The sequence below is a fragment of the Amblyomma maculatum genome, chromosome 10, assembly GCF_055883805.1.
Source record: "Amblyomma maculatum isolate TAMU_Amacu chromosome 10, ASM5588380v1, whole genome shotgun sequence".
NCBI lineage: Eukaryota > Metazoa > Arthropoda > Arachnida > Ixodida > Ixodidae > Amblyomma > Amblyomma maculatum.
Window position 1 is genome coordinate 84,150,538 of NC_139353.1, and position 13,916 is coordinate 84,164,453.

The 13,916-nt window shown below is 45.8% G+C and overlaps 1 protein-coding gene across 1 annotated transcript in view; it reads right to left on the reverse strand.

The window, feature by feature from the left end:
- The window catches only part of LOC146176916 (cytochrome P450 1A1-like), a 43,380-nt gene extending 29,970 nt beyond the window's left edge, over window positions 1–13,410 (reverse strand). The window contains exons 1-2 of the mRNA XM_084581423.1: window positions 13,196–13,410; window positions 5,825–5,949 (exon numbers count right to left, since the gene is read on the reverse strand). Of these exons, the coding sequence (XP_084437549.1) occupies window positions 5,825–5,949; window positions 13,196–13,410 (340 nt within the window). The remainder of the gene's footprint in view (window positions 1–5,824; window positions 5,950–13,195) is intronic.
- Window positions 13,411–13,916: the final 506 nt, after the last annotated feature.

Here is a 13,916-nt window from a genome sequence, read left to right on the forward strand (position 1 = left end):
ATTCTGCCTTTACTGGTACCGGCTAGCATCCAGAACATACGAGAATCTGAATTTCTGTTGCTGGTATTTGTTGTCCTCCAAATAATGTGACAGTTCAAGATGCACATAATTTCTCCCAGCTAAGACTGCCATGCTTCTTCTTAAATGCTGATAAGTCATTCAACTCTCTCCTACTTGCCTACCAGCCTACCTACCAGGAATTCAGCCATAAAGAATAAGACGACTGCAAGAGGTTCGACTCTCGGCTACAAGGAAGCAAGACCTCCATTTGTGACTAATGAAGCACATTAAGGGCCGGAGCTTGCTCCGGTTTCTTGATGATTCTATTCTACACGATTTACATTAAGTTAAGGACAGCCCCATTTTGTGCCACATGGCAAGTCTGAATAAAAAAATCCTTCTATTCTGCTGTTTTACTCAGATGGCCCTTGTTAATGCTGAGGTAAAGCCTAATGCTGCTGCAATATTTCGGATAGACAATACAAATATTTTTAAATTTTGGTATTTGAAAAACTCACCATAAAATTTCTCTTCGTTGCTTGGCTGAATCCAATTTGACGTTGCATTGTCATGATAAATCGCCTGTTCGCGGCCCATACTTCACCGCATTGCGTGCTTATCCCTATAAAATAAAATTCATATTATTCAAGAGCTTCACGCTTATTATTACGCATTTATAGCTGCGTACCACCGCTCAAGCACATCTAACGTCTGCTTAGTGGATCACTTAGCCTCTGACCTCCGTGCTTTTAGCCCAGGCAGTTTTTTTTTTGGGTACTGAATCAAAAGCTGCTGTATACAGTGTCAAGGAGAGACAAATTTGTGCGCTTATAAGAAGTAAAGTTTTGCCATTATATGCTGCGCACTTACGAACGTAGCTTTACCGATTTTAATTAAGTACATACACAAAGCGACAGCGGATCAAATCTACAGGTTATAATCAATAATAAAATATTTTGTTTTCTTTAAAACTGCCCTCTTTTTCGCTACAATTTGACCAACATCACCCCCTCCCCCCTCTGAACAGAAGTGACTGGTAAATCGAGATCAAGGCAGGAATACCTGTAGACGATACATTGATGGTTTGAAACACCGGTGCCGATGTGGCCGATGATGAGCGAATGAAGAATAGTAGATTCATGATTTGCGTACAAATTCTCAACAGCATATCGCCAGTGTTCTCTGTCGTGGCAACCAGTCGGCACGCCCGCGAAGCTCTCATTTTTTAGTCTTATTGTCTCTGCTCTCCGGCGAGCACCATGTTCTTTACTTTCAGCTTTATCAGTCAGCCTTGTTGGCTGATTTTTTGGATCACGGCTGTGTGGAGTACATGCGGAAGTATCCTCACCCATTAAACACAATCAAAGTAAAGGGCAGATTTCATTTGTCAAAAGCGCTTCCAAGGAAACGCGGTCACCGCTGGATTCGATCCCACTTTTCGAACCAGGTACCAGCGCGATCGAGATCAGTTATGCTCCCGAAATGTTTGCAAAAATGGAACTTCTGTTGCCCAGCTCAAAGGGTAAGTTGCATACTCGAGCTTGTAACCGAAACAGATACAGCGTAGCTAGAGAAAGCATCAGGATTCTAGACTTCTACATCCCCACAGCGATGTTAGATAGCAGCACCTGCGCTCACTGACTTTTTATGCCCCACCTGCAAACGCTACGGCGCTCGCCACTGATTGCTGCTCCATCCTGTACCGGGCAGAGGAGGAGGAGGAGAAAGGGAGGGGGAAGGCAGGGATTTTAATCAAAAAGCAAGAATTCCGGTTGGCTACCCAGCACTGGGGAAGGAGAATGGAGGATTAAAGGGGAGGGTGGAAGAGAATAGGAGGTGAGAAAGTCACCGTCTGTCAATCAGGCTAGTCTCTCTTAAAAGCGAAGTGCCTTGTAGGCTTTGAGCGCAGATGACTTTTGTGGCCATGATCCCAAGGTCTTCCCTTCCGTTAAGGGGTGAGCGTCCAGACGATCCAATGCAGTACGCAGCGTATGTCGTTCAGTTGGAAAACCAGGGCAATCACAAAGGAGGTGCTCAATCGTTTTGCGATAAATATAGCACCTTAACTGTGCAAGGGTCAGGAATCGAATTATTTTGCTGAGCCCGGTGATTCAGAGCTCTCCTAGCTCACCACCTTCTTCTTCCATATGGTCGGCTTGTACGGTAGATAGATAGATGGATTAATTGAAAGTAAAGACAGAGAGGTTGGCCGGAATGATTCAAATCTGGCCTGCTAGTCTGCACTGGGGAGGGGGTAGGGGAGAAAAAAAGAAGATCATGATGGGTGAGGATGTTGGAGAAGGCAAATGAAATATATATACAGGCACAAAAGCTTGATTTACAAGCGCGAATCAAGTCCAGTGTAGCACAAAAAAACAACAACGGCAAAGAGCATGCAATGTCTGGACACCCTTCCCCTTGTCCCTCCAGGCGCCCAGCAGCAGTTCCTCCGAGAGAGGCCTCTTGTCCAAACTCTTCAAGGAAGCCGCTAGCACACTTCTTTCACACTCATACACTGGGAATACCAACAATATCTGGTCCACAGTCTCGGGGAGGCCACAAGTTGAACATTCCGGAGAGTCCACCTGTCCGATTATATGTAAGTACCTGCGCGTGAGAGCCTCATTTAAAAGATGTTTATGCACCAAGCATGCATGATGACGCGGAATAACGCGGAACACGTTTTGGAATCTGGTTGACTGTGAATGCACTCTGGGTTCCATTTCTTCCTCGTTCTCCTCTTCATCCACTCCCGCCTCCTCTATCAAAGAGGGGTCCCGACCGCGAGGTTGAGGCAGCTTCAGGTCCCCAGTAAAGTTCTCTTTCTTCAAGTCTCTTGCTTCGATCATTCCGCCTTACGCAGGACCTTCTCGGTTATTGGTTCTTTCAGGTAGCTTCTTTCTTTCCATTCATAATAATATCGCGTACGATAGCTACTTTTAACTGTCGTGACATGTGCTGTTGCTCTAAGCAATCCAGATCAAGCCAGAATTTCAAGGCCAGATCAAGAGCTTGGACAGAACTTTTGGTACCAGGTCTATTGGGGCTATAGCGCGTCGGGCTCCAGTGGGGTTGGCATTATTTTAATGCAACGATTCCCTGGCTCAGGTTTGCACCATGGCAGGAATGGTGAGGGCCACGTCCTGTCTGAGGATCCAGAATCTGGCATTCGCATAGTTAACGTCTACGCTCCGAAAAAACGTCGTGTTCACTGTACATTCTTCAAGAGCCTTGACTCTCATTTAGTAGGTTCATCCAAGGTAGCTCTGGTTGGCGACTTGAACTGTGTCTTCGACAGAGCAGATCACCTCTCTTCTAGTGGTACTCCGCCTAAAGAACGGGATAGGCAGGGGCGCAGGCACTTAGGAAGCTGGTGGAGGAGCTAGATCTGGTTGATGCCTGCAGGGTACTCCGCTCGGGACAGTCAGGGATCATTTGGAAAGGGAGGCGCCTTCAGAGCAAGCTAGACCGTCTCCATGCCTCGCCGACACTGTTTCTGACATGCACTCAATGGGGTTTCTCCCCTCTGCGTTGAGAGATTACAGGCATGTCGTCCTTCACTTCACTGTTGAAACTCCGGTATCTCGCGGGAAGGGGACTTGGCGCCTCCACTCGCGGCTTCTAGATTACCAGGAAATTGTTAAGGAAGTCTCCGGTATTTTGAGAAACTCTAAATTCCAGTCGGGATTCAGACAGTGCTGGATGGAGCAGCAATAAGGCTGAAGTGCCTGACTGCTTCAGGGCGGCGGGGGCGAGGCGGGCACGCGATATGCAACTGCATTCTATGCCACTTGAATCAGACAAGATTGGAATAAAACTGCCGTGCTGCTTCAAGAACAGCGTCCGATGCATTTGTGATGGGACCCTAATCTGGGTGGTCTACCGAATCTGTGAGTGAAGTCTCCATGCGCGCTACGGACGTCGAAGGAGGTGCCTGCTGCATCAATGTTGCCGCTCCCACTGCTTAGCGCGCGCCATAACCCCACGGCGATACCAGCGGCGTTGAAGCAATTTCCGGAGCCGGGTCCGCGGCGAGGCAAGTGCTTCAGTGACTTTTAGGCCAGCAGATACAGGCATAGAAAACAAGACGATGACGTCAGAGATGACGGTAGTCTCCTGTCGCTCCTCGAGTACAACGTATCGCACCCCAGCTCCATGCCTAACCCGATAGACTTAAATCACTACCATAAAATGTTCACTAAAGTCTCATCCGGCAGAGCGTTGATGCACTATGTACGCACCAAAATAAAACTTGACAGCATTTTTCGGTTATATGAAGCAACACCAATGCCGGTGTTTGGCAATACGAAAGGGCTCACTCGACAGCAAGAGATATTTCTCAAGAAAGTAATAACAAACGCACATACTTGACGAGTGGTTTTTCGGCCGAAAGAAAACACTCAAGCATAACATATGCACCCACTGTGAGGAACAGTGTACAGGAGACCTAAAACATCTTATATGACAATGCGCATCTTTTCCGCGAAGAACGAACAAAATTACGTGCTTTCCACACGACGACATGTCACCCTAGCGCATCAGATACCATCAAACTCCGCAATAGATTTCATTGCTACCTGTGGCAGCGAGAGCGGCCTGCTTCGAGTAGTGTTAGAGAGGTCGACTTACAGCGCGCATATCGGCATCATGGCGGGCGACAAGAAACAGATTGAAGAACCATAAATGAGCAAGAAGATACATTCTTATTCCTCCTAATTCCCTAATTACCCAAACAGCGGCCGAGAGCCAAACCTTTAAGCATATAATCGCTTTATTCATTCATTATTCAAAATCTTAATCAGGTTCCAGGTCCAACCACAGTTACTGCTCCTTTCGAAACTCGGTGCAGTCGAGTTCACTTATCAGGGTGGATGAGATTGAACTTGAAGCGGCACTTAAGTCCTCCCACAGAAATCGTAGCCCAGGTTCAGATGACCTGACTACTGAGTTTTATGTCATGTTTTGGGGGCAGCTCGGGATGCCTTGTTAACAGTCACCTGGGTGATCCCATGTGCTGAAAACAGGCGTAGGCATCGTCATCATTGATATTGACGGCATTATGTGTCATCGAATATTCCTTACTTCTCATCGAAGTTATTCCGGCGTAGCAAGGGGACCTCGCACAAAAATGACAAATGCCTTGGAATGTTCAAAATACAAGTGAAAACATGCATGGAACAAAAGGGAATGAACATGACATAGAATAAGAACTAATGACCGTCGCAGAATTTACCTTTGTACTTGCCATGATTGCGCGGCTTGATTGTGAAAAAAATTCGCGTTCATATCTCAGGGCCTGTTGCAACAAATGGACTGCGGACGGACAGTAAGGCGCGAAAGGCTCGCTTGTATACGGCTGGGGGATTTTATACATGTCGTACAGTGGCTCAAGTAAAGTGGCAGCTAACGACACTCAGGTAATAGGTTTTCGTGTAATTAGGACCGACGCTCGCTTTCAAGTCATATCAATAAGGCGAAGCTTATTGGTCACTCGTGGTTTCACAAGGTAGGCTAATAGCCACCTTTATGTAATGTATCAGGCAACTTAACGTAAAAAGGAGGACCAATGAACATGCTAGCATAAGAGGAAATGGCTCCATTCAGACATATTGGTATTGCCTTGGCATTTCTTTTCAATCGTCAGTAGGGCTTCGACTCAATGAGCTGCAAAACTTATCGCCTCTGCACAAGCGATACACTCTATAGCTGCTCTGTGCGCTTCTACGATGGGTAGGTGCAATCGTGAACATCTTCCATGTCGCTATGTAGGTACTGTTTGCTGCCGTTAGTACATTATGATTGCATCTCCAAAGGTCTCACTTACCAGGATAGCGCTCCTCTCCCAGGTTTATAATGTCTGGCCGGTCAAGTAGTTGGTATCCATTGCAAATCTTTTTCATATTTTCTATGTCATTAATCACAACAATGTCTGTGAATAGCTTTCTAAGTCTGCAGAAATAAATAATAAAAGAAAGCAACAACAAATTTACTGACCACACTGGTAGTTCACTGACTTCTAGTAACGATGCGGCCTTCTTCGGAGGCATATCACCAAATTTAAAGCAAATCTGTTTGTCGTTTAAGATGAAAATAAACGCCACGTTTAATGTCAGTGTGCATTCACGTAATGTGATATTTGTGTGTGGGAGAACAACGTGAACCGCTTGGTATGTTCCAAAACGATGTTGTAGATGCAGATGCGTGAGCTACAGTCTTGTTAGTTTTGTGCCTCGCTGACATAGAGCTACTTAGAGAAACAAACCAGAAGATAGCGCAGCAAGATAGACATGGCTTCATCTCATCATGAATATTCACGCGGAATTCAGAAAACAATTATCATATTTCAAAATAGCATCAGGTCAAGCGAAGTTGGGGGTAAGCGCGATAGTGTCAACTTGTGGTGGTAATTTTGCGTTCACAAAAGAACAGACTGACGTAGTAGAACTGCAAACAACTTTTTATTTGGCTGACTTGAGCCCGTTAAGGTAAGAAACGATTCGGTGGCGGCGATAACAAGTGATCGGAGGCCGTCAAACTGCGAATGCCCGCTGCATTCGGTAATGATCAATTTAAAGTTGGCAAAAAAGCATCTAGATAAACACCCAGAAGGTGGCTAGAACAACCTGAATTATTGTTTTGAGTGACGAGAGTGGCTGGAATCGTTCGAGATATATCTCAGCGCATCTTGCTGAACAAAAAACTTGATAAGCCGCTTTTCGGCGGAATTTAGCATGTATAAGAGCGTTTTGTGCGTTGTAACTACATTGTCCCGGGTTCGATCCCCACCGCCAGCTCAGAGGCGTCCTTGTGCTCTGCGATGCGAGTGCTCGTCAAAGATTCCCTTGTGATCGAAATTACTCAGTAGCTTTCCACTACGGCTCCTCTTCTCTCCTTTCACTCCCACCGTCCTCCCTTCCCGTACGGCGGGGGTCAAGTGTACACAGAACAACTGTGACAGATACCGCGCCTTTTTTTTGCATGTACAAATTATTATGAATACTATTATTATTATTATTATTATCATCACACATATAAAGCTGATAACAAATAGGCCTTTCATTGGCACTGTGTTAAATAAGACTGGCACGTTCAGTGACTGAGGAACGAGTGATGTTTATTGGTCCCGTACCGGAAGTACCGGAGCACGTTGCCAGACTGCTTGGCGTGCACCATAGTTTTAGCGGACAAGGATACATTCTCTTTTCTTTATACCGACAAATTGACTGCACAGTAAGTCCTTCAAAGAGGCAGGAGTGGTATGCTGGACAAAGCTTCTTAATTTTGGTAGCGCATTCAATGGGGAGGCCTTCAGATTCTTGATGAGCTCGGGGTCTGCAGCAGTGAATATAGGGGGCTCAGGTTTTCTGCATTTGCAGTATCGGCAGCTGTTTCTGTTACTCCTTCCGGAGAAGAACAGTTGGGTGCTCCGCAGCTTGTTGTCTGGGTGACAATGTTGACTGAGCTGCTCCAAATACACCAGCTGGTCTGCGGAGTGCGAGCAGGGCATTCAACGACATCCTTCATTTCAACCGCTATGATGATGCTTTAGGAGGCCCTAGCTCTCTAGGCAGTGCACATAGCTTCCTTGATGCGTCTGTTTGTCTTGCAATCGATAACGGAGAGTCAACAGTCGTGAATGTCTGTTGATGTCTTGTCACTACATATAACATTGGATGACTCTGCACGCCTCTGATGATACGTTCTGTGGCATGAAGCTGCTTTGTGGTTGATTTGGAAACGTTTTTCATTTCCCATAAGTCTTGATGGTCCCTTATAAATACGCTCCTATTCTGTATTCGTACTCTGTACGATCTGGGGGCCACGATATCCAAAACTTTAGCTTCAGTGTCGCACTTGTTGCGGGACCTAATCTGGACACTGTCTCCTGGCTGTAGCGGTGCGAGCTGTCGTCCTGCGTGCATATTTTTCTTGCTTTTTAAAGTTGTGAGAGCTGCTGGGCTGAATCTGGGTGAACGTCCGGGTGTGGCGTTCTGCTGTTGTGACATACGAGGTATTCGAATAGTGAGACACCGTCCTCCAGCGGAGACGCACGGTAGATAAGGAGCGGAAGCCAGAATTTCTCCTTTGAGGATCCTGCCTTCTTGAGCAGTCTCTTGATGGTCTATATGCCTTTCTCCGCGAGTCCATTCGATTTCGGATAATAGGGGCTGGAAATATCTGCTTGAAGTCAAACATCACTGTAAACACTATAGCCAAACTGTAAACTATAGCGCTGTTTTTCCATCCAATCACTGTAAAGTCTTTGAATTCCTTGGCTGTGAATTGGGGACCTCCACAAGGGCAGAGCTAGTTGGGGATGCCGTAACGTGAAATATGCGAGACAGTTTGTTTATGACCTCACTCGTAGTAGGGCCGTGCAACTCCGCAACATCTGGATAGTTAGAGTAGGCAACGTACACGACTAGGTAATGCTTCCCCGCATGTTCGCACTAGTCAGCTCCCATCCTGTACCAGGGGCGACTGGGTGTGTCACGAAGTAGCAGAGGTTCAGTATGTAGTTTATATAAATGTATTTGGCAGGTTGGACACCGCCCTGCAATTTCTTCGAGTCAGCTGCCATTCTGTGCCAGTACATGAGACTGCGTGCTAGTGATTTGCACTTCGCTATGCCCAGATACCCACGATGCAGCCGATAAAACATTTCTCTTCGAAGTTAGGGAATAACAACCTTGGTACCTTTCAACAATACTTCCGCCACTGGCAATTCATTCGCGAAGTTTTTCCACTCTCGTTATATCGGCTCTGACTCCTGCAGATTTGTCATAACTTGCAGCACTTCAGGGTCCCTAGCTGTGCAAGCTTTCAGTTTGTCCATTGTTCGCCTATTCATCGTGTACTTTCAATTCCTCTGAGAAGGTATAGGGCCAGCTTTGCCTTTGCATCCTTTGCAATGGTGTCAGCTAAAACCAGTTTCTTCCCTGGAACAAGTTGCAACAGATAGTCATTATTAAACGCCGCAGGAACAGCTTTTGTAGCCGAGGAGGTATGTCCCCGAGCACTTTCTTTGAGATAGATATCACTGGGCTATGATCAGTCACCATCACAATTCTTCGACCCATAACGAACTCATTAAACTTTTCGCAACCAAACACTATTAAAGGGGCTTCGCTTTCAATCTGCGCACCTGCGCTCAGTGTCTGCCAACATCCTTGAAGCATAGCCTACGGGCCGCCACTTGTGGTCATGCTGCTGAAAAAGGGCTGCACCCAAAGTAAAGACGGATGCGTCAGTAGACAGCTTTATAGGTAGCGATGGATCAAAAATAGCAAGTACAGGAGCTTGCAACATAATTTATTTTTGACGGGCCCACGCGATGTCGTGTTCCTTTGTTCATTTGAAAATATAATCATCGCGCAACAGACCTCGAAGTGATTTTGTCTGACTTACTAAGTTTGGCAAGTACTTGCTGAAATAACTGACAGCACCAAGTAGCCTTTGGACTTCTTTTTTGCAGCTGGTCTCTGGCAATGGGCTATGCACTCTACCAGTTCTGGGTTTAGTTTGATGCCTTGCTCACTTATTCTTTCTCCAAGGAAGTCTATCTGTTTCGCGCCAAACTTGAATTTGTCGCAATTAAGTGTGAGGTCTGCCTTACTGGCTGTCTCCAAGGTCTTGTAAAATATTTCCTGGCGCTCTTCCCACGAGGCGCCCCAGACAAAAATGTCGTCGATGTATATGCATGTGCCAGGTAGCCCATCTAAAATTTCAGTAATTGTTCTTTGAAATATTTCTGGAGCCGATGCAATGCCAAAAGGTAGCCTTAAGAACCGGTAACGACCAAACGGGCTAATAAATGTGCAAATCCGCGAGAACATTTTTTCAATGAGGAGTTTGTGGAATCCGCTGTTTTCAAGAAGCGTGCTGAAATACTTCGCTCCAGAGAGTTCGCTTTCAATCTCCTCCCTACGCGGGAGTTGAGAGTGTTGCTTTTTCAAAGCCTGATTAATTTTTCTTTCATCTATGCAAACAAGAAGTTGGTCGTTCTCCTCTCGTGCAACAAGAAGTGGGCTTACCCAGTAAGATGGCTCTCGCACCTTGGAAATGATGTTTGCAGCCTCGATACGATCCAGCTCCTCTTTTAGCCGTGATCAGATCACATGGGGTACCCGACGCGCCAGCTCAGCTACTGGACTGACACCATATTGAAGCGTCATGCTATACTCTTGTTTCAGTTGTTCGATGTCCGTATACAACTTGGGATACTGCCGGCGAATGCACTCGGACAACTCCTCGTCTTTGTTGACTGCTCTGATCCTACTGACAAGACCAAACCACTCGCAAGCTTGCAGTCCTAAGATCGCTTGACGATCCTTCTTCACAACAAAGAATTCCACGAGATGAGTGCCAGCACCAATCCCAACCAGAAAGCATAACTTTCCCATATGCGCTATTTCATTCCCACCAAAGCTGCGTAGTACTCCCCTGGTTGGGTGTGGCTGCAGCTTCGCTCCCAGGAGTTCAAACAAACCGCGCGTATGCTCTTTGCCAAACTTTGCCAAAATCTCACTTTTTCGCGCGCATGCTCTTTGCTCGTCTTAGGATATCGAGTATCTTAGGATAATGCGCAAAATGGGGAAAACTGGGCAAATTACTATACGAATGAATGACAGATCAAAACCTTGGTGCACAATAATAGCCTAACCTGTAGAGGTGACAACTTCCTGCGCCTTGAGTACCTTTCTATGATAAAGCAGTAATTATTTGTTGTCCACTGCATTGTTGAGAGCGCACATACTCTATTGTCGGCGTAATGATAATGAATTACTAGGTTAAAAAGGCGCCTCCAACAAAAATGTTAATTTGAGCTTCAGATATATTAAGGCGACTGCAGTCATCGGTGTAGGATGATTGAGACAACATTTATACTGTAACTAATTCCAATGTTCGTTGTCAAAAACGAAGAAAATTTTCACGTTGGGCGCGAGGACATTCCGTGGCGCTTCCGCACCTCTCGGAAGCGCCCGCATGACGAAGTAGGTGGCATAACACGCGTTGCACTGCTGCTGTGGGATGCTTTCCTATAAAGTTCAGTTGCGTGTTAGCATTACGTTCATTAATTTGTGTAATATACACTTCTGGCTGGGCCTGTATAAGGTTATTGTGAGGTATGAGACCTACTTATTCGGCAAAATGCACTTCACCCAATCAGAGTTATTGTAGTTTCGAGCTTTACTGCTACGAAGACGCGCATCGGCTGCAGCATTTCTGCTGCTATGAAAAGAAAGGAACAAGTGAAGCTACCGCACAACAAGTCAAATGTAAGCAGTCAGTGCACATACAGGTAATGGGATTCCTCTGCAAGATCAAAAGACTGTCAGGAGTCTGACAGATGCCGAGCGCCTTCGCAAAGTGCCGGCGAAAGCGGCACCTTTCCCCTGCTCCCTTGAACGCAGTAGAGCAAACAACTTTGAGTGTTGGGATGACATGAATTAATTTTGCGTCCCACGCAGCGAATTCTTGCTCACTGACTACCGCCACTGGAGCTCTAGGTTGAAGCGGATAGTTGTTTTCCCCGCGAACAGTAGTTGTTTTTTATTTTTATGCATATCTAGACCAACACATCACAACATGCATGAAAAACTCTATCTTTCAATTATTTCACAGACTCTGGCATTTAAAATGACTACAGTACTGGAGGCGCTGCCTGAGACAACGTATCATGCATACCACGGCCCGAGGCGGCAGAATCTTCCAGTTCACTTCTGTGAACCTTCGGTGTCAACGCGTTCATTTAGAATAATTTGAGACTTTCTGTCCTTCGCACCATCCCTCCGTTCTTTGGGAGGGTAGTGCTCCATGAAGAAGCCAGCACCTTTTCTATCCTTCCAGCAATAGTATCGTTAGCTTTACAAGTGATAAGGGCAAATTAAAACGCCCGCGCCATTCCTTCTACTGCTCACCGAACTCTTAGCGCCAACTCTATGGACAAAATCTCGCTCGCTGAAATGTCTGCTGCGCATATCATGAGAATGATCACTCGCTGATTTTACTATTCCAATTTTGATCAAGGAAGGTTCTGTGAGCTTATGTTTCGGGTAGCAATGGGAGCTTGCGCCGGGTTCCCTCGCTTACGTCCGGGTAAAGAGAAGTAACGGATCGTAGCAATAGCTTAAATAAACTTCAGCAGCCTCACTCACTATGCAAGATCAAAACGTGTGAGAATGGCACTTTATATAATCCCAAACTACAGAAATAAACGCGACTATTAGCTTTTAAAAAGCACAAATTCAATCGAGCGTCTCCTTTAGCAGCAGTAAGAGGAGTCAGGTAATCCCACGTGCCCCCCAAAATCGACACTAGCGCCGTTCGCTCCAGTGGTGGCGTTCGCGCCCAATATTGTGTGAAAATCATTACCAAACACCGTAATCAAAACCGCGTTCTTATCAACAGGTGCTATGATGCATGAAGCATCACAATAAAGAGAACCGTCAACTTCCACAATAATGTTCTTTTTAAGAATTGCAATCGAATGCGAAATTTTCGATATAAGCTCGGTGAATTCCCAGTTAGCTGAAGGGGTCTTGTTTACAAGGTCCCGTTCCCGCTCCTTCGAGTTGGCAAGGTGCGCTGGGCAACCTTAAACTTGGAGCAGACTTTCCCTTGCGCTGCCTACTGAAGGAAATAAATAACTAGTTCTTCTGTACAGTGTGGACTATTCACTTCCTTCCCACGTCCCTAGCATCATTTAAGACAAGAAGGACAAAACATCGCTTCCTGGCTTATCACTGCCGTCTTTTCGTATCGTGTCCACGAAAGCGCTCCCTACTTTGTGCTTGCAGCAGCTGGCGGCGAGGATATTGTATAGAATAAAGAGCATGAAAAATAACCCATAAGGTGCATTGTGTGTGTGCTAAGTCGTACGCGCGGCTTCTGATGTAGCTTAGTCCATTGCTCCCAGAGACCCTGTGTCACGGCATTGCGCATATATTCTGCCTATGTCCGACCTATTAGTCGGCTGGTCTCCTTATGCCTCCAAGGATTTACCTATTCCTCTTCCAAAAAATGGTTATTAGACTTCTTCGTGGTATGAACTGCTTTAACTCGTTATTGTAACTTTCTAGACTATATTTGTAAGTTGGAAATGTCTGTGATGCAAAAATGAGTCTATTTGACATTGGTAAACAAATAATGTTATCACATGCTACTAGTATCCAGGTTTCTGAGGCAACCTTACCTGTAAACAGGACCATACTGCGATGCCCATTCTAGCGCCTTCTTAGATAAAAAGTCCGGATTGTTTATCTCAACGTGTCCCCAAATGGATCCTGCAGGTGGCATGGGCGGAAGCTTGGCACCAGGAGGAAGCCGCTTATGAAGAAGCCATTTGCTTGCCACGACGCAGATCAGCACGTAAAGAGCTGAAGCTAGCAGCACTGTTGTAAATTCCATAGTCTGATGAAAGGAGGGATTCCGGCGTGACTTGGCTGGTCCTGCAATCAATGATAGGGGTTTAGAGCACGTCCTTCTCAAATTCACGGCACACACATTATAAATGAGATATTCTATTCCGTTCTTTGATTGAACATAATAAAAAAAACACAGCGCAGTGTAGGGCGCAGACTAAAACCGTTTCATGTGCGGGTCTTGATCATGATATTCACTTCGCGATCAAAGAAGGAGGGCCGGCATTGGTCTACTTGTGAGAGATACTTTATTTAAAATTCTGGAAAATGATTAACAATGGGAGCCAGTTTAGGAGATGGAAACATGAATGATCATAATATTCTGGAGCCCCGAATGACGTATGTCATCTCGTATTTCAATATGCAATGAAAAGCTAGCCATAAATAATGTCTGTGTCAGAGGTTATTGCTGATATCACGCGCACAGGGCAACTATGCCGGTGAAATGAGACCGGATATTGTAATCGCCTCTTATAGTTTTGGCTACAGGCT